Source organism: Ornithorhynchus anatinus, chromosome X2 (genome assembly GCF_004115215.2).
Source record: "Ornithorhynchus anatinus isolate Pmale09 chromosome X2, mOrnAna1.pri.v4, whole genome shotgun sequence".
Taxonomy (NCBI): Eukaryota; Metazoa; Chordata; class Mammalia; order Monotremata; family Ornithorhynchidae; genus Ornithorhynchus; species Ornithorhynchus anatinus.
In genome coordinates this window covers 26,391,089-26,413,075 of record NC_041750.1, presented here as the reverse complement: position 1 = coordinate 26,413,075, position 21,987 = coordinate 26,391,089, and the positions used below count along the sequence as shown (strand labels likewise).

Below are 21,987 nucleotides of genomic sequence, written 5' to 3'. Positions count from 1 at the left end.
ACTAAACGTTTGGCAGAATACAGTCGAGTTGGTAGATTTGGTAGACATCTGATGAACCTAAAATAGGACTGAAAGTGGATCCAAAATGGAAGGCAGGGAAACTCAGACGTGCAAGACAGACAAGGGAAAAAAAAGCAGCCCTGGTCTTCCCCGTCTCCGACCAAAAAGGTGCTTTTTAATATTAAAAACTTAGCAGGGGGTGGCTAGTCAGTTCATGCCTGCCCTAGTATCTGCCATTTTTAGTCGAGAGGAACTTTAAAAATGTCATTTTCCAGCAATAGGCCTATTTCACCTAGTGAGACAGCTAATTGAGATAACTAATAAAACCATCAGCCTCAGCCTTTTTCCCCCACTCATGACTTTAATAAGAGGACATTAGGTGATTTAAAGAATAATGCGCCCTTCATTCTGCAAATTCTTCCTCTGATGTGGCAAGAGAAGCTTTAGAGTCAAGCTGTAGCTTTTGGCTCGCCAGCCCCCGCAGATTTTTGAGATAAGTTAAACTTTTCAATCAAAAGTCCGGTTAATGAAGAGGTGAGCAAGATTGGCGTGATAGCGTAATAGCGCTCTGAAAGATGTCGAAAGTTCAGTAATGACTACGTGGAAGTATTCCACTTTCATACCGGCATGACGGAAATTTCATTATACCCTGCTGTGCCTTCAGTAATATGCAGCCTGCACTAATAACATTTGATAAATTATTCATCTTCACTCTCTACATGCAAATAAAAGACCATACCTCTGCCTGATGATATAACGAGTTATTTTCCGATTCAATGGCTCATTGAAGAGTCTTCGACCTAACACCGCGTTTTTCTACCGAAAAGGAAAATGATACCTGAACGCTAAGGACGGACAGGGAAAGGGTCAAAGGACTCCGGCGCACTCGAAAAGGCGGCTGAATGAAATTGAAGGGTGAAGGGTGGGACGCTGACATCTGGATTTTTATAGGAGCCTCGTTTCTTTTCCAATTCTCTTTGCAGGGGGATGTCAATGCCTGGAGAGCTCAGGGCAGGAGGGCAGAAGATGTGGGGGTGACCTTGGGCAAGTCATCTCACTGAGCAAAACCACCCCCGCCCACATTCTCATAGGATTTACAGACGACTCTACACTTAAAGCGCAGCGCGGCTTACTGGATAGAGCACGGGCCCGGGGTCGGAGGATATTGGTTCTAATCCCGGCTCGGCCCCTTTTCTGCTGTGTGACCTCAGGTAAATCGCTCAACTTCTCTGGGCCTCAGTGCCCTTACCTGAAAAACGGGGATTAGTCTACTCCCTCCAATTTAGATTATGAAGCTCATGTGAGACAGCGTCTGCGCCCAACCTGTTTATCTTGTATGTACCCCAGTGTTCAGTAATAATAATAATAGTAATGTTGGTATTTGTTAAGCGCTTACTATGTGCACAGCACTGTTCTAAGCGCTGGGGTAGACACAAGGGAATCAGGTCGTCCCACGTGGGGCTCACAGTCTTCATCCCCATTTTACAGATGAGGTAACTGAGGCACAGAGAAGCGAAGTGACTTGCCCACAGTCACACAGCTGACAAGTGGCAGAGCCTGGATTCGAACCCATGACCTCTGACGCCAAAGCCCGGGCTCTTTCCACTGAGCCACGCCGGCACAGAGTAAGCACTTAAGGAATACCAGAAAAACAATAAAACAACAACGATGGTATTTGCTAAGTGCTTACTATGTGTCGAGAACTGTTCTAAGTGCTGGAGCGCTGTTCAAGTGTTCAAGATCAACACTGTGATGAACATGGTCAAACTCGATTTTTTTAAAATGGCATTTGTTAAGCACTTACTTACGTGTCAAGCACCGTTCTAAGCGCTATGGTAGAGGCAAGTTAATCAGACCGGTTACAGTCCCTATCCCACATGGGGCTCACAGTCAAGAAGAAGAGAGAACAGGTAGTGACTCCCCATTTTGCAGCTGAGGGAAATGAGGCACACAGAAGTTAACTGACTTGCCTAAGGTCTCACAGCAGGCAAATGGCGGTGATTAGAACTCAGGCCCTCAAGCTCCCACGCCTGTGCTTTATCCAACAGGCTGTGTGGCCTCAAGCGTGGCCTCACACTGAGGGTGAGTGTGGAAAAGGGCAGGAGAGGGTGGCATTTTAGGAACCGGAAGGGATACGGAAGGGACAGGATCCGGCTTGCACCCTGGACTCTTCCCCAGACGGCAGGGAAGTTATCAACTCATCCAGGGCAGCAAGACTCACAGGGCCAGAGGAGGACATGCTACCTAATCCAGCTAAATTCTCTTTAAATGAGGAAATTGAAGGATGTTCTTTCTCCACCCTGAAGTCACGGGAACTGCATTTCCCAGTGATCTCCCTCTCGGCAGTTTTTTTGTTTTTATGGTGTTTGTTAAGCACTTATTATGTGCCAGACCCCGGGGGCTCACAGTCTCGATCCCCATTTAACAGATAAGGACACCGAGGCAAGGAAAAGTAAAGCGATTTACCCAAGGTTACACGACATACAAGTGGCGGCGCCGGGATCGGAACCCAGATCCTCTGGCTCCCGGGCCCGTGCTTTATACACTAGGCCTCGCTGCTTCTCTGTTCTCGGATGGCACCTAACTAGATTTTCTTATGCCTTTCAAAGGACTCATTTGTGTCACAAAGAAAGGAACCATTTCTTTCAGCATTTTATAGTGGTGTCAATCATGTTTACAATAATGGTTTGTCATTTAGCATTCCAAGACAAACTTTAATATCTATCAGGTTTTAAAGTATGCTGAATTATACATTTAGGTTACAATTAACACACAATGCCTTTTCACATTCCATTAAGCTTTATGCACTTTTCAGAATCCATTAAAATGGAAAGGTGTCAGGAAGCAGAGATGGGGAATACATCGACGTTCTGGACAAAGCTAACGCGGTAGGGGCGTTTAATAAATGTTAAATCCCAGCTTGGTCTAGGGGGGAGAGTATGTTATTGCACCTGAGTTCTAGAGCAAATCATTTAACCTCTCCCTTCTCCCTCCCTCTTGGACGGTGAGCACAGTGTGGGATGGGCTGTGCCTGATATGATAATCTGGCACAGACCCCAGTGTTCAGCACAGGTCTAGCACCCACAAAGTGCCTTAAGAAAGGCCATCGTCATTATTCAGAGTCGGGGGGCAGGGTCATAATAATCATTTTGGTATTTGTTAAGCCCTTACTATGTGCCAAGCACTGTTCTAAGCGCTGCGGTAGATACAGGGTCATCAAGTTGTTCCACGGGGGCTCACACTTTTAAATCCCCATTTTACAGATGAGGTAACTCAGGCCCAGAGAAGTGAAGTGACTTGGCCCAGGTCCCACAGCAACGCAAATTGCAGAACTGGGATTAGAACCCAGGTCCTTCTGCTTCCCGGGCCCGTCCTCTATCCCCTAAACCACACTGCTTCTCCACCCTCATTCGGGATGTACCTGCATTAATTATAATGATGATTATTCTCCCCTGATTAGACTGGAAGCCCGTCAAACGGCAGGGACTGTATCTCTTGCCGACTTGTACATTCCAAGCGCTTAGTACAGTGCTCTGCACATAGCAAGCGCTCAATAAATACTATTGAATGAATGAATGATGGTATTTAAGCGCTTACTATGTGCCAGGCACTGTACTAAGCGCTGGGGTGGATACAAGCATGACCTGTTGAACACTTCTGGGCCGCTGGACGCTCGATCAGGACACCCGTCCCCAACCCATCGATAATCTTAAGCGAACACTTGCTCTGTGCCGGGCACCGTACTAAGTGTTTGGGAGAGGACAACAGAGTTCGGATCCAACTCAATCCCAGCACATTCCCGTGACTTGGAGATCGAACCAAGTTTTCCCTGGGGCCTCGAGAGTTCCGAGAGGGTGATGTCCCCAAAGAAGCCAACTGGTAGATTGAAAACTACCTCCCCGTTCCCCCAGTGGCTCAGGAAACCTCCGAGTTGGGCATCACCTCACCCCCATTGTTTTCCACTTTCAAAAGAAGCTGTAAATAGCTCGGTCCTTTCGGCATTTACATGTTACTTGTCCCACCTCATCTTGACGGTCATTCGTTGTTTCTTTAAGGTGGTTCTATGTTTGCCCCCCACCCCAAACCACCCGACAGGGAGGGTGTGAATTCCCCCTGATCTCTCCGACAGCTTTCCACCCAGAGGGGCTTGTCCCCTTCTGACAACTCCAGCAGCAGTGGATGGATCCTCTCCGACCACTTTCTCCCTTCCAAAACTCCTCTATCAATCAGCGAGTATTTACTGAGCGCTTACTACGTGCAGAACATTGTAGTAAGCACTCGGAAGAGTGCAACACCACAGGATTAGCAGACACATTTGCTAGAGATTACGCCCGACAGAGAGACAAGTTCAGGAAGAGGGAGAGCTTTTCCTCTCATCCTTTTCACAGGCTATCGTACATTCCAAGTGCTTAGTACAGTGCTCTGCACATAGTAATTGCTCAATAAATACTATTGAATGAATGAATGGAGCGAATTATTTTTTTTAAATGGTATTTGTTGAGTGCTTACTCTGTGCCGGGCACCATACTAAGAATTGGGGTAGATACAAGGTAATCAGGTTGGACACAATCCCTGTCCCACATGGGGTTCACACTCTTAATCCCATTTTACAGATGAGGGAATAGGCCCAGAGAAGCTAAGGGACTTGCCCAAGGTCACACAGCAGACACGTGGCAGAGTTAATGACCTGTCAGGGGACTTCACCTCCCTGGCCCGCTTTTCCTGGTCGACGGAAATATGGAGGAATAAGGGGCTGTAATCGGCACAAGCGGGGGAAAAAGTCAAGAGATGTGGTTCGGAGAGACATATCGCGACAAACCAACGCCAACGGGAAAACGAATTCAACCTCGAGAAGGGAAAAGAGCAGTGAAACTCCCTGGGAGTCCGGAGACGAGGTGGGGGCTTCTTTATCGGCGCATTATTATTCCTAACAAAATTCAGGCGTGAGACGTCTGAAGACGGACCCCCTCACGCAGACAAAAAAAGCCATCGATTCGACACCACCAGCAGTGGACTTGGAATGGAGTTCCCTCGCCTTCCCGGCCATGTTCCTGAACCTTGAGCAACGGCTCAAAACACACACAATATGCCACGCTTTGCAAATCGTTTCCCTGTGGCCCCCCCAAGGGCCATTTTGTGTATGGGGGAGGGAGGGAGGCAAGAATCACCTTATCGATTTCATTTGTCATGAGCGGAAATGTCACTTCTGAGGGTGGGGGGTGGGAGGTGGGATGGGGAAGGGTTAAGGGAAGCAGCGTGGCTCAGTGGGCTTCGGAGTCAGAGGTCATGGGTTTGACTCCCGGCTCTGCCACTTGTCAGCTGTGTGACTGTGGGTGAGTCACTTCACTTCTCTGTGCCTCAGTTCCCTCATCTGTAAAATGGGGATTAAGACCGTGAGCCTCCCGTGGGACAACCTGATGACCCTGTATCTACCCCAGCGCTTAGAACAGTGCTCTGCACAGAGTAACCGCTTAACAAATACCAACATTATTATTATTTGTGGCCTGCTACCCGATCTATTCTGGGTAGTGGTGAATCGATCCATTAGTGGGATTTCTTGAGCACTTTACTGAGTGCTAGGGAGAGTACATTCAATTAATGGTATTTACTGAGTGCTTATTACATAGAGAGCAGTGTACTGGACACTTGGGAGAGTACAGTCTCCCCCTTTTCCCTCTGCTCCTCCCCCTCTCCCTTCCCATCCCCACAGCACCGTACTCGTCCGCTCAACTGTATATTCCCATTACCCTATTTATTCTGTTAATGAAATGTACATCGCCTCGATTCTATTTAGTTGCCATTGTTTTTACGAGATGTTCTTCCCCTTGACTCTATTTATTGCCATTGTTCTCGTCTGTCCGTCTCCCCCGATTAGACTGTAAGCCCGCCAAACGGCAGGGACCGTCTCTATCTGTTGCCGACTTGTTCATTCCAAGAGCTCAGTACAGTGCTCTGCACATAGTAAGCGCTCAATAAATACTATTGAATGAATGAATACAGTCAGTTAATGGTATTTATCGAGCACTTTACTACGCGCAAAGCAGTACCAAAAACTTGGGGAGAACAATACAAAAGAATTAGCAAATAGTCAATCCTGAACCTGAGGGAGAAAGATTCTCATCCTTCCTCGCAATCTCCTAAAGCCAGGCAACCGTGACCTAGGGAATTGTTCAAGGAATGCCAAGCGCTCCCTACCAAAGGCAAAACAGATTTGTTCGCTGCTGAGAAGAGAATGCAAGGCATCCGACTCAGAAGAGAAATACGGTAGACGCGTCGGAGGCCGAGCCAAGATTCCCAGTAGAGCAGCACCAGGTAAGAAATCGTATTTATTAATAATAATAATTGTTAAGCGCATACTATGTGCCAAGTACTGTTCTAAGCGCTGGGGTAGATACAAGGTGATCAGGTTGTCCCTCGTGGGATTCACAGTCTTAATACCCATTAAACTCTAAAAAAAAATAAAGTGACTTGTACGATACACCTAGGATTGTCAAACTACTCACTCTCGCCGTGGAATAATCCTCCAGGGTGACATTCAGGATTTGTCGAGAGTCAGCAAGAGGAGGATTTAACGTCAGTGAATATTTAAACAAGAAACGGATGGGGTTCTGTCCCCTGATGAGCCGGTGTTACAAAAATAGATGGGCTGTCTGGAGCACGAAAGGTTTAAGCCTGAAGTAATTTCCTTTGCTTGTTTTCAGCAGTCACGGCCGGTGGCCCGTTATAACAACGTGTTGTGTGAACGACACAGTCAGAACAAAGGCTTAACCTTTTCGACCGATGCTTAGAAATCCTCCCCCACCTAGATGGCAAAACTTTTTGTTTGTTTGTTTTAGAGAAAGTTCAGTAAATGAAAAACGCTCGCTAACGTGGAAGGGTAAACTTCTCTGGACAAAGCACAGGACCGGGAGTGGGGAGACCTGTGTTTAATTCCCAGTTCTGCCATTTGCCTGCTGGGTGACTTTGGGCAAGTCCCTTAACTTCTCTGTGCCTCATAGTGTCTGGTTGAGTTGTCAGGGGGTCCACGCTATTGCCCCAGAGCCATTAATGTTCTCCTCCCAGGTCACTGTTAAGGTGGGCACCGTTTCTGAGGCTTGGGACTTGAAAGCAAAAGCCAAGACTGAGAAAAAACACGACCACCAGCCTGGGAGTCAGAAGGATCTGCGTTCAAATCCCGACTCTGCCACTCATCTGCTGTGTGACTTTGGGTCGTCTGATAAGCTTGTATCTACCCCAGTGCTTGATACGGTGCTTGGCACAGAGTAAGCACTTAAGAAATACCATTAACGATGTATACCTCTATATTATTACAGAACGAGAAACAGCAGTAAAACCTCAGTGTGAAAAGAAAATTGATTCAGTGACCTTCAGCTGTTTCCAGTACAATGAGGAGAGATGTGAAGTCGGCAGTGAACTGAAGTTGTAGATGTTTAATCATCTATGGTCATTTAGAGTTTGCTGTCCCAAAATATATGCCATTACAAACATAAAATCATTAATGATACCCATTAAGTGTTTATTACGTTCTCAGCATGGTGCTCAGCAATAGGGTAGATACAAGATAATCAGATTAGATTCCTTTCAGGACTCGCAGTCTAAGGAGTAGTGAGCGAAGGTGTCTAAAATGAAACTGAGGGAGGCGGAGATCAAGTGACTCGTCCAAGGTAACAAAGCAGGCCGGAGGCAGAGCAAGGACTAGAACCCAAGTCTTCTGATTCCAAGACTCGGGCTCTTTCTACTACTACCGTACTTGCCAAGTGCCTACTATACAGTTACGGCACTGTTCTGAGCCCTGGAGTAGAAACAAGTTAATCAGGTTAGATACAGTCCTCATGAGTCAGAAGGTCACAGGTTGGAGAAGCCGCGTGGCTCAGTGGAAAGAGCCTGGGCTTCGGAGTCAGAGGTCATGAGTTCGACTCCCGGCTCTGCCACTGGTCAGCTGTGTGACTGTGGGCGAGTCACTTCACTTCTCTGGGCCTCAGTTCCCTCATCTGTAAAATGGGGATTAAAAGAGTGTGAGCCCCACGTGGGGCAACCTGATTACCCTGTATCTCCCCCAGCGCTTCGAACAGTGCTCGGCACCTAGTAAGCGCTTAACAAATACCAACATTATTATTATTATTACCTGCTGTGTGGCCGTGGGCAAGTCACTTCACTTCTCTGTGCCCCAATTACCTCGTCTATAAAATGGGGATCGAAACAGAGCCCCACAAGGGACCGGGACTGTGTCCACCTCAATTTGCTTGTATCCATCCCAGTGCTTAGTACAGTGCCTGGCACAAAGTAAGCACTTCAATACCATCATCATCATTATTATCATTAAAATAGGAAGGAACTAGAATTAATCCCCATTTTACGCATGAAGTAACAGATGCAGAAATGTAAAATAATTTCCCCCAGGTCACAGGCAAGCGGGTGAGCCGGGCTTAGAACCCAAGTCGTCCGACTCCCAGGCCTGTGCTCTTTCCACGAAGCAACCCTGCCTCTGTTACAAGACAATTCCCTGGAAACTTCACCTTTAAATAAGAAGTTGAATGTGGCTCTCCAGCTTTAGCTGCAATGCAGGTGTGGATTGCTAAAGTCTTTTACTGACCGAAAGCCCTTCCCAGGTTTGAGGAAAATGGGCCTAGTGGAAGCAGGCCAGAGCCAACAGCACCGGGGTGTGTCTCACCAGAGATGCAGACCACAGAAACGCCATCAATCCGACTAAATCCTCATTTAGCAAAACCGACGCTTGAATCCCCAATCCCAGCATTTCGGGCCCTTGTATAACCACCCTCTTACCTTTAACTGTCTCCTCCACAACTTCTACCACACGATCGATTTGCTGAACCTAAAAAGTACAAGAGGAGACACGGTAAGACGAGACTGCTTGACTAACTGTTTTCATCTATCTCGACGGTCCCCCGGGGACATCGATTCTGGATATGCTTTCAAAATTCAATAAAAGATGGATCACGATATTTAATGCTGAACTTCAATAGGTAATTATTTATCTTTTGCCCGGAACTGGAGAGTGAACATCTGGCTGCGTGAGGGTCCGGTCTGGCCTGTGGAAATCGGCCTCAGAGGTTGTGGGATGCTTGGGCGTGGCGGCAGGAAGCAGGCGATCTGAGGGAGGAAGAGAAGCCCGACTGCATCTGATTGACTGAAAACTCTTCAGCCTTCAAAGGATGCTGGATGTGGAGTGGGTGTTGGGAACATGACTGCTAATTCTGCTGTATTATATTCTCCCATGCGCTTAGTACAGTGCTCTGCACGTAGAAAAAGCTCAGTAAATACCACTGATTGAATATACTCAGCACTTGGGAGGCTATAGTACCACAGACTTGCTAGACAGGTTTTTATGATTATACTAATGTACAGAGATGATAAGAAGGGAGAATACAAGAGAAAGAGTGATGGACACTAAGCAGAAAATCACATTTCTCCCCTGGAAGACGCCTCACCCCCGTCCCGGCCATAGCTACTGCTCGATTCTGGAAACAAATCTGCCCCCCTTTTGATGACCCAGCCCTCAGAATGAGGCAAAATACGTTCACGACAGGTTATCCCATAAGAGCCAGTCTTCCTACATCAGACAATATGAAAATGCTACAACCAGTAGGTCAAGCAATAAGTGAATGGGTTCCTCTCATCAGCCGGGACAAAGGGAGAAAAATGTCTTTCAGCCCGAGTCCCTCTGCACAGGGCTCAACCAACATCTCTTGTCCTTCAGCTGTGGTGAGTGCAAAATCAAGGTTAGCGATTGGGCAGCAGAGGAAAACCCAACAAATAATACATGGAGGGGGCAGTGGAGTTGTAGAGGCATTTCAAATAGATACCAGACTAAAACAAACAGATAAGCAGAGGCAGAGAGCACAACTGGTTACTTTGTTTGACCCATGCACTACTCACACTTTGTTTAGCGCTGACAAGAAAACCAATATATATACTAAAAAAAAAACAAAAAAAACCGGGGAAGAATGTAAAACTAGAGATTATACCACAGAGAAGACAAACGTCTTTCTGCCTGGAAATCATAACCTTTTGGTCAAATTTTCAATTTTTTTTTTATCTCCCTAAAAGATACCTTTCCCGTCCAACTCATCACAAAGTTAGTGCTCTAAATTATGGGGTTTGTTTTTGCAATATATTTAACGACAACCTCCCCTACCCCCAGCATTTCTTTTCCACTTCCTGAACAAAACAATATGTACTTAACGGTGGTCTTCGGTCAGTGGGGAGACGTTAGGCTGGACAATTTTCATGAGTGCTAATTGCTTTTCTGCTCTTTTGGTAACGGAGCATTCTTTGAAGTGGCCATATTCTTCACTGTGCTTCTCTGGGGCCATGAAAAAGGTAGATGTCAGGCCTAGAAATGGATGGGACTCAGCTCCAACTCTTGCCGTCACGAAGAATTTACTCGGCTAGAGTGCAACAGTGAGATGACAACGTATCTTTTGCTTGCAAAGACCTTAAACAAATAGAGTGTAATAGCCCTCGGACCCATTTAGATGAACCGGGGGGAAAATTCCACGTCCACTTTTTATCCAAAGAGAGGAGTAATTTGACGTGGTGCTCCAAGAAAAAAAACAAAGAGAACCGTCACTCGAAAGAATGAAATGCTATATCTGATTCATTCCGGAACCGAGGGAAAGGATGTTCTTAATTAATACCATAAATTATAGCCCTCTGTCTATAAAAGCTTTGTTGGGTTAGAATTCAGATAAAATAAACAGTACCTTTCATCCTTGAGGCATTTAGTGATAAATATATAAAAACGACACGAGGCATAGTGTATTACTCTCTCCTTATGATCGCTACTATGGAGAAAAGGGGTTGGGAAATAAACAATTCATGAATTCCACCAGGGAGTCGAGCTACTGGTTTGGAGATGGTGGGGCTGTTCCATCTTGACTCAAGCCCGCATTCCTCCTCCTTTCTTATAGGATTCGATTCTCCGCCTTCCCACCCTTGCCTTTTGCATGTTCGATTCATGCAACCGTCCTCTCGTCTTCCAGGGGTGGTATCTGCGGGTGTGGGCATTCAGCTCCCGCCACCCACCCCGACTCAGTCCCCGGCCAAGATCTGTGTGGACGGCACGATGCCGGCTCGGTTCAGATAAAATTTCTGTGCGATCGAATCACTGGTTTTGCTTGCATTAATTGCGTCCGCTTGGTAAAATAGCCTCTGGTTTAGAGAGGCCACACCCTTGGAGAGTAGCATAGCACAGTGGTTAGGGCACGGTCCTGGAAGGCAGAAGGTCATGGGTTCCAATCCCAGCTCTGCCACGTGACCTGGATTTAGACCTTTGCAGCTTCGGTTTTCGAGGCGTGCAGAGAATCAGTTGATTCCTATTAGAGGAACTTAGGACTCTCCGCTCCATTAGAGAGTAAGCTCTCTGTGGGCAGGGATGATGTCTTGGGTATCTGTTACACTTCCCTAGCGCTTAGTACAGTGGTTCTTCTTCAATATTTCCATTGCTGCTAGTATTACCAGGTAATATGTCAATCCCAGGTACTGTTCACTTGCTAAGGTGACCCTGACCTTATAAATGAGAACAACTGTGGTATTTGTTAAACACTTACTAAGCACTGGGGTAGATAGAAGCAAATTGGGTTGGACACAGTCCCATGTGGGGCTCACAGTCTCAATCCCCATTTTACAGATGAGGTACCTGAGGCTCAAAAGAGTGAATTGACTTGCCCAAGGTCACACAGCAGACAAGGGGAGGAGTCAGGATTAGAAACCATGACTTCCTAACTCCCAGGCCGATGCTTTACCCCCTGTGCCACGCTGCTTCCTAAGGCCAGGAAGCCAGATTTCATATCTGCTGGACACTGCAGCAGGGACATTAGGAAAAAACAAATCTGGCTCCTTATCCCTCTTTTGCCCAAGAGGCTATTCCCTAGGAAATCAATTATGTACTACCCGTAACTGTCCTACTCTCAACCGTGAAGACAAATTATTCCGTGATTAGACGGTAGCGGGCATGCTGTGTGCCTTAGGGGGCTTAAAAGTGCATTTTCCATCTCTTGCCTAAATAGCAGCGGAGCCTACCAGTGCGGAAGGGTTAGGGTGGTTGACGTGGACACGTGGTCAGCTATGTAAGAAAGGGAGAAAGTCTACCCTATTACCCATGGGAAGATGAAATAGAAGACCAGATGAATTTTTTTTTTAAAGCCTCCCAAAGTCAGGGAGAGAGGGAGGTACTGAGAGAGAATACATTTTAAACGTCAAGGTGAATATGCTTTTGGGTGTGAAATTGCTCTTTTTCATGATTTCGCCATTTACCTTTCGCAACAAAATAATGCCGTATTCACGGACCTGCAGCCTTTAGAATGTGGATTTTGTTTAGGCCTGAAGTTCTCCAGATAAAAGCTTTTGCGGCTGAAATAAAGTCATCCTGCTGCTTGGCTTTACAGAGTTGATCGTCCCTATCTGAAAAGATTTTTCAACCAGAGTAAATTGATCCAGCAAGCTGCACAGAGATGAGCGAACACCTGCACTGAACGATTATTCTCCATGGTTTTAAAGAAAATGTGCACCTGGATGCTGGGGGGGAGAGAGTGGGGAATGAACAATAAGCAGCTGCACCCCAAGGAAGTCGGGAACAGTGTTGCCTAGTGGAAAGAGCACAGGGCCTGGGAGTGATAGGACCTGGGTTCTAATCCCAGCTCTGCCACTTGTCTGCTGTATGACTTTGGGCAAGTCACTTCATTTCTCTGTGACTCTGGGGTAGAGGGACTGTGTCCAACCTGATAAACTTGGTGTATACCCCACCAGCACGTAGTACAGTGACTGACACGCGGTAAGAGCTACACGATTAAGTAAAAAGAGTTTGGTAGGCTTTTCCAATACCAAATTATAAACTTGGGGGCAAATGACAGCGATCAAATTGCTACTACTCTATGGGTCTCTTGGTAGTTAAAGATTTCTAAGGCAGTGGAATGTAGGACTCAAGACTCCAGCCCCAGGAAGTTTCCCCCATTCTAGACTCTAAGCTCCTTGTGGGCCAGAACTGTATCTGCCAACTTGCTGGTATTGTACTTTACCAACTGCCTAGTACAGGGCTCTGCACACAAGCTGTGAGCAACGTGAGGGACAGGGACTGTGTCCAACCTGATTAATCTGTACCTATCCCAGTGCTTGGAACGGTGCTCGACACATACTAAACGCTTAATACCATCCAAAAAAAATTCAATCAGTAGATAAATACCAATGACTGACTGAGGAATGTGAGGCTGTTTCCTAGTTGGAAGTGGTGGTTTGTTTTTTTTTTTCGCCTATCAGCAAGGTAACTCCAGAGATCAATTGTATTTATTGGGCGCTTACTGTGTGCAGAGCACTGTACTCTCGGGTGAGTACAACACAACAACATAACAGACACATTCTCTGATCACAAAGAGCTCACCCAAACCAGTTATACCAGGGGTGCCCATCGCATCCCGTATTTGGTTCCTGGCTGTGGGTGGATCCTTTGAGAAGAACCACTGGGGATGAGAGTGTATGTCTAGGAGGGGAAAGCTCTGAATTCTAAAATCCTTTTCACTGTCAGCCACGGTGGACCAGCCCTTACCCGCTGTGACCACCTTTGACAGGCTGAAGAGATTTCTGCGTGCATAAGATGCCTTTCAGGCTCTAGGCACAGTCATCTAAATGAATGAACCATTTCTAGAAGGGTGAAAACCTTCACTTTCAAAGCCTTACTCCTCCAGGAGGCCTTCCTCAACTAAGCCCTCCTTTCCTCTCCTCCCACTCCCTTCTGTGCGGCCCTCACTTGCTCCCTTTACTCATCCCCCTTTCCAGCCCCACAGCACTTATGTACATCTCTGTAATTTTATTTCTTTATGGTAATGTCTGTCTCCCCCTCTAGACCATAAAGCTCACTGTGGAGAGGGAATAATAATAATGTTGGTATTTGTTAAGCGCTAACTATGTGCAGAGCACTGTTCTAAGCGCTGGGGTAGACACAGGGGAATCAGGCTGTCCCACGTGGGGCTCACAGTCTTAATCCCCATTTTACAGATGAGGTAACTGAGGCGCAGAGAAGTGAAGTGACTTGCCCAAGGTCACACAGCAGACAAGTGGCAGAGGTGGGATTCGAACTCATGGCCTCCGACTCCAAAGGGAATGTGTCTACCAGCTCTGTTATACTGTACTCTCCCAAGCATTCAGTACAATGCTCTGGACAGAGTAAGTGCTCAAAAAATACGATTGGATGATGAACTGAATAAAGGACAGGGACTAGAATATAAAAATTGCGTTACACAGCAGTGTTTGCCTAAGCCAAATTACAAATTCATTCTTTTGAGGAAAATAGTTTCAACCCTAACTGTGAGCTTGATACCAAACCGGCAAGTGAGATGAACTTTACCCTAGAGCTCAAACAGAACATCTTTTCTGGAATAGTTGCCCCAGCTCTCACTGAAGTAGTCTTTCTTGGGCCAGAAACAGGCAGTAGGCTAGCGCAGCTAATCGGCGGTATCTATCAGGTGCCTACTTTGAGCTCGACCCTATACTGAGCACATGAGAGAGGGTAACAGCAGGCAGGCATCTGTTCCCTGACCTCAAGGAGTTGAGCGTTTATTGGGGGAAGACCGACAAACATTATTTGCAGATAGTGGAAGTCGGAGAAAGGCCACGGATAGGGCAGGAAGCGATACGAGAACATCAGGACGCAACAGCTGAACAAACAACTGGATGAACGCTAAATATCTAAATAAATAAAAAAGTACAGAGGCACACGAGCGCTGGGAATAGGGATGAAGGAGAGAGCATATGGGCTGATGCCGCTGGGGTGTTGGGCGTCCTGCATGGGGCTCACAGTCTAAGGAGGAATTAAGTCCTCATTTTACAGATGAGGATACTGAGGCATAGAAAAGTCAAATGACTCGCCCAAGGTCACAGAATAGGAAAGCTAGGATTACAAGTCAGCACCTCTGACTCCTAGACTCGTGTTCTTTCCATTGTGAGCCCCAGGTGGGACAGGGACTGTGTCCAACCCGATTAAACTTGTATCTGCCCCAGTGTACTGTACAGTGCGTAGCACATAGTAGGCACTTAAGTACTACTAATAATAATAATGTTGGTATTTGTTAAGCGCTTACTATGTGCAGAGCACTGTTCTAAGCGCTGGGGTAGACATAGGGGAATCAGGTTGTCCCACGTGGGGCTCACAGTCTTCATCCCCATTTTACAGATGAGGAAACTGAGGCACAGAGAAGTTAAGTGACTTGCCCACAGTCACACAGCCGACAAGCGGCAGAGCCGCGATTCGAACTCATGACCTCTGAGGCCACGCTGCTTCTCTATTACTGGTATCATTATTATTATTATTTTATTAGGCCATGCTGCTTCTCGTTAGACATGATCCCTGCCCTCAAGCAGCTTACATCTTCATTATCGGGAGGTTATTTTATATATATACATATATATATATATATATATATATATATTTATCTCAAAGTTAAGCTTGATTTTGGTAGTTCTACCGAACCTCTGGCACCAACGTCCGTTTCACACCCCATGGATACAAGCCCTTTCCGAACCGATTCGTATACTGGCTTGTTGTCGGTTGACACTAAAGAGAAATGTACTGTTGGTATCGTGGCATGTAGGTTTAAAGTAACCCGCTGTAGGAGAGAACTGAAAACATTTGAAAAAGGTGACTGGGAGGAGACCGGAAGGGAAAGTTGCAGGAGAGCAGGGACGGTAGCGAGGAGAGACTAAAGATGGTCTTTTCGTCTCGAAATATTTCTGCCAACATGCACCGTTAGTAGGAAGGACTTACTCCGATGGTCCAATAGAAATGTCCAGTCCGTAAGGTCCTTGTGGGCAGGGATTCTGTCTCCTGACTGTATCGTACAGTACTTTCCCAAGCGCTCAGTTCAGGACTCTGCACATTGGAAGCACTCGAAAAATATCGCTGACCGACTGATTGACCCAAATGTCAATGAGCTCATCCACTCACCCGGGGACTATTCCCACATTTCCGATACCGAATAGGGAAACACCCGTGGCCAGTGGAATGTAGGGAATGCCACGCATACAAGGATTTCTGGGTGATATCGCCTTACACGTTTAGATCACCTATGTTAGTGGTTTTGGTTTGGGGTTTCGATTCTGAGTAGAAGTTGAATTACAAAACCGCCTAAAGAGAAACATATTGTTTAAAATGAAAACACGGGGGGATTTGGATGGAGAAACGTGCAGCTAAAGGCTGGCTGTCACAGCAGTATTGGGATGGGGAAGGTAAACAAGAAAATGAGATTGAAATGAAAGACATAATTCATGAGACCCCCATATTCGTCTCACCCGAGCTTGAAGAAACAAAGATATATAATCAGAGAAACCGTGAAGGCAAATGAAAGCCTCCAAACATCTAGGATTGTGTTTATTTAAAGCGGTATCTGTTTGCTTAAACATTATTAAATTTGAGGGTGGGGAGGGGATGCAAGCCCAGGACAAGTTCATTATAAGAACACCCTGAGAAGGGGCCATTACACCAAACCGAAAAATGACTTGCAATATCTCAATCCGGTCATTAATAAAGATTTCCTTCCGAGGAGATCCTTTTTTTTACTGTCAGACTTCTCTTTCACGTATCCAGCCGAATCGTCCGACACGAAACGAAAAGCTGCTACAACCTTGAAGTCAACTCGAGTAAATGTTTGTGGAGTACCAATATAAGAAGGGAATTGTGCCAGTTTAGAATGGAAGTTCAAAAGGGATAGAGGTGGTGTTTGAACGGCTGGTCAACCTGGGCACATAACGCATTCGGGCACTAAGTAAATGTTGAGATCACATCACAGGCACGGAAAATGGAGGAAGCGAGAGGAGAAAGCACCAACTCCACACCAAAGATTTCCCCTTCGCGTGTAACTCACCCCTATAATGCTGAGTCCTTTCATGTAGTCTTGGCGAGGCTGTGCTTGAGGGACACACCCAGCTAAAACCACCTTCTTGTCTTCCTCTTGGGCTTTCCTAAAAGGAATGGCAAAGGAAACAGAATAAAAAGCCTAACCCTCTCTCTCAGGGGTCGGGACGTTTGTCTACATCTGCTCTCCAGGATGTTCCTGTGACATTTCCTCATCAAAAGAAGTTTTACTTCTCGCTCTAAGAAGAGGGGAATCCTTATTCACTCCAATGAACGGGTCCTTCTTTAATCAATCATATGGTGGGAGGACCAGTGTACTCAGCACTTGGGAGAGTACAGTAAAAAAGAAATGGTGGACACATCCCCTGTCCACAGTGAACTTACAATCACTGGGCCTTCAGTAAAGCTCTGAAGGTGGGGAGAGGGGTTGGACGTGAAGAGGGATGGTGATCCAGGCCAGAGCCCCAGTGTGGGCAGCGGTTGGCGGCGATAGACAAGTCCGAGGTACAGTGAGTAGGTTACCATTAGAGGAGCGAGGTGTGGGAGCTGGGATGTAGTAAGAAATCAGGGAGGTAAGTTAGGAGGGGATAAGGTGATGATTGAGTGTTTTAAAGCCGACGGTAAGGAGTCTGTCTGATGCAAAGGCGGGTGGGCAACCACGGGAGGTTCTTCAAGAGTGGGGAAATAAAGAATGCATGTGCTTCTAGTGTCGGCACGTTGTCCCTGGAAGGTCCAATAACCCCCGTCCCTGCCTTCAAGGGATTTACAGACTAACAGAACAGGCTAGTTGGACAAACATAAAGAAATGACAAGAAAACCATGAAGGTTGGACACATGCCCTGTCCCACATGGGGATCAGAGTTTAAGTGTGAGAAGGAACAGAAGAACTGAGGCACAGAGAAGTTAAGTGACTACTCACCTAAGGCCACACAGCAAGCAGTTGGCAGAGGCAGGATTAGAACCCAGGGCCTTCTGACTGACTGACAAGTGCTGGCTATAAGTGAAAATATTTGCCATCTGTGGATGGCCAGGCCCACGTGTATTTGTTAAACCAACCCAACCGGAATAACGGTATCTTCTCCTGAACATTTCTGCGGGGACTCCACCGGGCATCATGAAGCGCCAGAGGTGGGCCGGTTACCTTGAACTGTAATTTTAATTATTTATTAACTGTAGTTTTATTTATTTGTATTGATGTCTGTCTCCCCCCGCTCTTGACTGTAAGCCCGTCGTGGGCAGGGAATGTCACTGTTTCTTGTTGTACTGTACTTTCCCAAGCGCTTAGTACAGTGTTCTGCACACAGTAAGCACCCGGTAGATACAACTGAAGGAACTCCAGAACCCCCAGCGCCTCTCTCTGGCTGCACTGGCGTGGGCGGCTCCAACGGAACGGAGAAATCAGACTCACTTCCGGAAGTCTCCATACAGTCGGATCTTTTCCTCGGCTGCCCTAGTTTAGGGTGGACCCTGAACACGGAGTGCTGTTGAAGTTCTTAAGACTACGCAGAAATGATTTCTTGTTAATGGCTGCAATTATCTGCAGCTCCAGGTCATAAAATCCTCAATAGCTCCGACAAAAGTCCGGAGAACCAGGCGCCTCGTTTCCTTATGTTCTAAGATTCAATTACTCCACTCGCTATTCAAATAAGACCCTGATTTTATAGAGTGATTTTATTCCCAAAGCACTTCTTTCTGCCTGGAACTCCCTCCCCGTTCAGCTCTGCCAGTCCTGGGCTCTCTTCTTCTGACATCGCATCTCCACCAGGAGTTCTTCCCCAATTTATTTTTCTTTTTCCACAGTTATTCCCCTCACCAATTGCCACCCCACCTCCTGAGACAAGTATACACTTAGACATCTGTAACACTTCATCATCTACGGTTATTACTGAGCATTTACTAGGTGCAGAGCCCTAAACTAAGCACTGGGGGAAAGCAGCGTGGTTCAGTGGAAAGAGCCTGGGCTTCGCAGTCAGAGGTCATGGGTTCGACTCCCGGCTCTGACACTTGTCAGCTGTGCGTCTGTGGGCGAGTCACTTCACTTCTCTGTGCCTCAGTTACCTCATCTGTAAAATGGGGATTAACTGTGAGCCTCACGTGGGACGACCTGATTACCCTGTATCTCCCCCAGCGCTTAGAACAGTGCTCTGCACATAGAAAGCACTTAACAAATACCAACTAGGGAGAGTAATAATAATAATAATAATGATGATGATATTTGTTAAAAACTCTTCCTATGTGCTGAGCACTATTCTAAGCTATGGGGTAGATTACCAGGTTGTCCCACGTGGGGTTCACAGACTTAAACTCCATTTTCCAGATGAGGGAACTGAAGCACAGGGAAGTTAAGTGACTCGCCCAAAGTCACACAGCTGACAAATGGCGGAGCCGGCATTAGAACCCATGACCTCTGACATCTAAGCCCGTGCTCTTTCCACTAGGCCACGATGCTTCTCGTAAGCTATACATACACTAGTGTATGCATATAAATATATACGTATACACATATATACATATATATAAGTACTATACAATGGAGTTGGTAGACACATTCCCTCCCCAAAATGAGCTTACAGTTTAGAGGGGGAGAGAGACATTAAGTGCTTTATGTATAGTCTTACCCACCTTAGTCTTTAAGCCTATGTTCATCTAATAATAATAATAATACTAGTAATAGTTATGGTATTTGTTAAGCGCTTACTATGTGCAGAGCACTGCTCTAAGCGCTGGGGTAGACACATGATAATCAGATTGTCCCACCTGGGGCTCACAGTTTTTAATCCCCATTTTTACAGATGAGGTAACTGAGGCCCAGAGAAGTTAAGTGACTCGCCCAAGGCCACACAGCAGACAAGTGGCGGAGCTGGGATTAGAACCCATGACTTCTGACTCCCAAGCCCGGGCTCCTTCCTCTAAGTCACGCTGCTTCTCTACTAAGCCACGCTGCTTCTCTACGTTATCTACATTATCTCTCTGGCATTCTCTTCTCCCTGTGAATTATTTTTTCTGTCTACCTTCCTAGATGGCAGGCTCCTTGAGGGTAGGGTTCGTGCCCTCCAACTCCATACCGTAATAAACACTTAGAGAAGCAGCGTGACCCAGTGGAAAGAGCGTGGTCGCGTCAGAAGGATGTGGGTTCTAATCCCATCTCCGCCACTTGTCTGTTGGGTGACTCTGGGCAAGACACTCCACTTCTCCAGGCCTCATTCGTAAAATGGGGATTAAGACCGTGATCCCCCTGCGGGACAGGGACTGTGTCCAACCCAATTAGCTCGTATCTACCCCAGACTGCTTAGTCCGGTGCCTGACACATAGTATGCTCTTAATAAGTGACATTAAAATAAAAACTATTCCCTCTTGCGTCCTTTCCCAACGCTTAAACGGTGCTCCACCCATATAAAGTGGTTAATAATACATAGCATTGACAGGACTACTGATTGGTCGATTGATCGCCAGCGAGGCAAAGATTCTGGTTCCATATTAGATGGAGCCAGAAGAACGGGCCTTCTCCGCTCTTTAGGTGAACCCCAAATTAGGTTATCTTTTCCCCACTTATCAGACCACACTATACAGTAAGACATATCGTCTGCTTATTGGAAACGGTAACGAGCCTCATTCCATTTCTGCACATTGAGAGAACTTACCTCTAAATTATATCTCTATTTCAGCAGCTCAGTAATAGACTCCATTAAGCTATGAACTCCCACATTCAATACCGAAGCTGCCCCACTGTCACACTGAACAAATGTATTTTTTTTTCCAGGAACTGGGTTTGCTAAAAGTGTTCAGCATTAAAACATTTGTGTCCTTTCAGCATTATCTAACGAGCCCTGTTCGGAATAACAAAGGCCTGGAAAATAACTTCTTCAAAAAACCGGTGGCGGAGGAACTGTTTGAGAAAAGCTTTTATCCTTTCAAAATATGAATTTTAATGAGACTAATACCTCGTGGAATCTCAAAGTGGGATGAATAAATGCATCTCCTTTTCTGATGTCCTTTCTATTCTTTGATTAAATAAATTTATCTTGATGCTTCATTTTAATTGCATCACGGTGTGTTTTCAAGAAAAGAACTCTCCAAAAAAACATCCGAGATAGGCATCCTAATAAAAATTCAAACTGATGAAAGGGCATCAGGACCAAGACACACCAAGTGTCCAATTCAGCACCCTAAAGGGAAGATTTCAGACTCCAGAAAGCATTTCAAGGATTATAAATCACAAGCGGCCTTGAATCTTTTTTCTAAATAATGTACAAGGGCAAAATTACTGTCCCAAATCAGACAGTGCCAACTTTAGACAAGAGCTCGCACTGCCAATCTGCCCAAAGTACAATCACTTCGGAATGTCTCTAGGTGGTTTCTCCGTAGCTCTATATTGTGAAAAATATTTCAACACAATAGTAAAAACTTCACTTTATAGAATGTGCACGGGGGAATACTGAGAACAGTACTTAACACGTTTATTTCTTCCATTCCTTAAGGTTTTGCTGTAAATTGATATTCACACCACAGTAAAAATCTGGTAACGCTCACAAAGTTATGTTTCCAATAAATGTAGCCCATAAACTGTGATTGATGCGAGCGGGTCCAGAGTTATGAAATGCGTGTGCGCTCTCCGTCTATTCTGCGTGCGCCGAGCCCATCTTGTTTTTTGGGAAAGAGTCAGATGAAAATTCACGTATTCGAAGCTTGAGTTTTAGTGTCCCGGGGTGTCTTTAAGCTTGCTGTTCATCTCAGGCTCTTGGGGGTCACTGACCAATCTTATTTGTAAACAATGGAGTTAGGTTCCCTTCCCCACAAGGCTTTCCACAGCTGAAGTGGGAGTCTTTTACGCCTACAGAGACTAGTACTAAGACCTAACACCAAAGCCCCTCTGTATATCTCTAATGTTGTTCTATTAAAATGAAAACAAACATTTGGTACAATTAAACTGCTAAGAAAAATGCAATAAAACACCTCCACTTTCTCGTCCATCATCAGTCATCCTCCTCCGCATAATCGATCATCTACCCTGAGGTTTGTAATCCTTAAGCACTTCAATTTTCACCCCCTTCCCACAGCACTTCCATCAATCCATCTCATTTATTGGGCGCTTACTGCGTACAGAGAACGGAACCGAGCACCGGGGA

The 21,987-nt window shown here is 46.1% G+C and overlaps 1 protein-coding gene across 2 annotated transcripts in view; it reads right to left on the bottom strand.

Moving 5' to 3' along the window:
* Positions 1–21,987, bottom strand: part of CDKAL1 (CDK5 regulatory subunit associated protein 1 like 1) — a 303,837-nt gene that overhangs the window by 201,305 nt on the left and 80,545 nt on the right. For both annotated transcript variants that reach the window (XM_029052781.2, XM_029052782.2), the window contains 2 exons: positions 16,872–16,968; positions 8,785–8,833 (listed from right to left, as the gene is read on the bottom strand). In XM_029052781.2, coding sequence (XP_028908614.1) covers positions 8,785–8,833; positions 16,872–16,968 — 146 coding nt within the window. The remainder of the gene's footprint in view (positions 1–8,784; positions 8,834–16,871; positions 16,969–21,987) is intronic.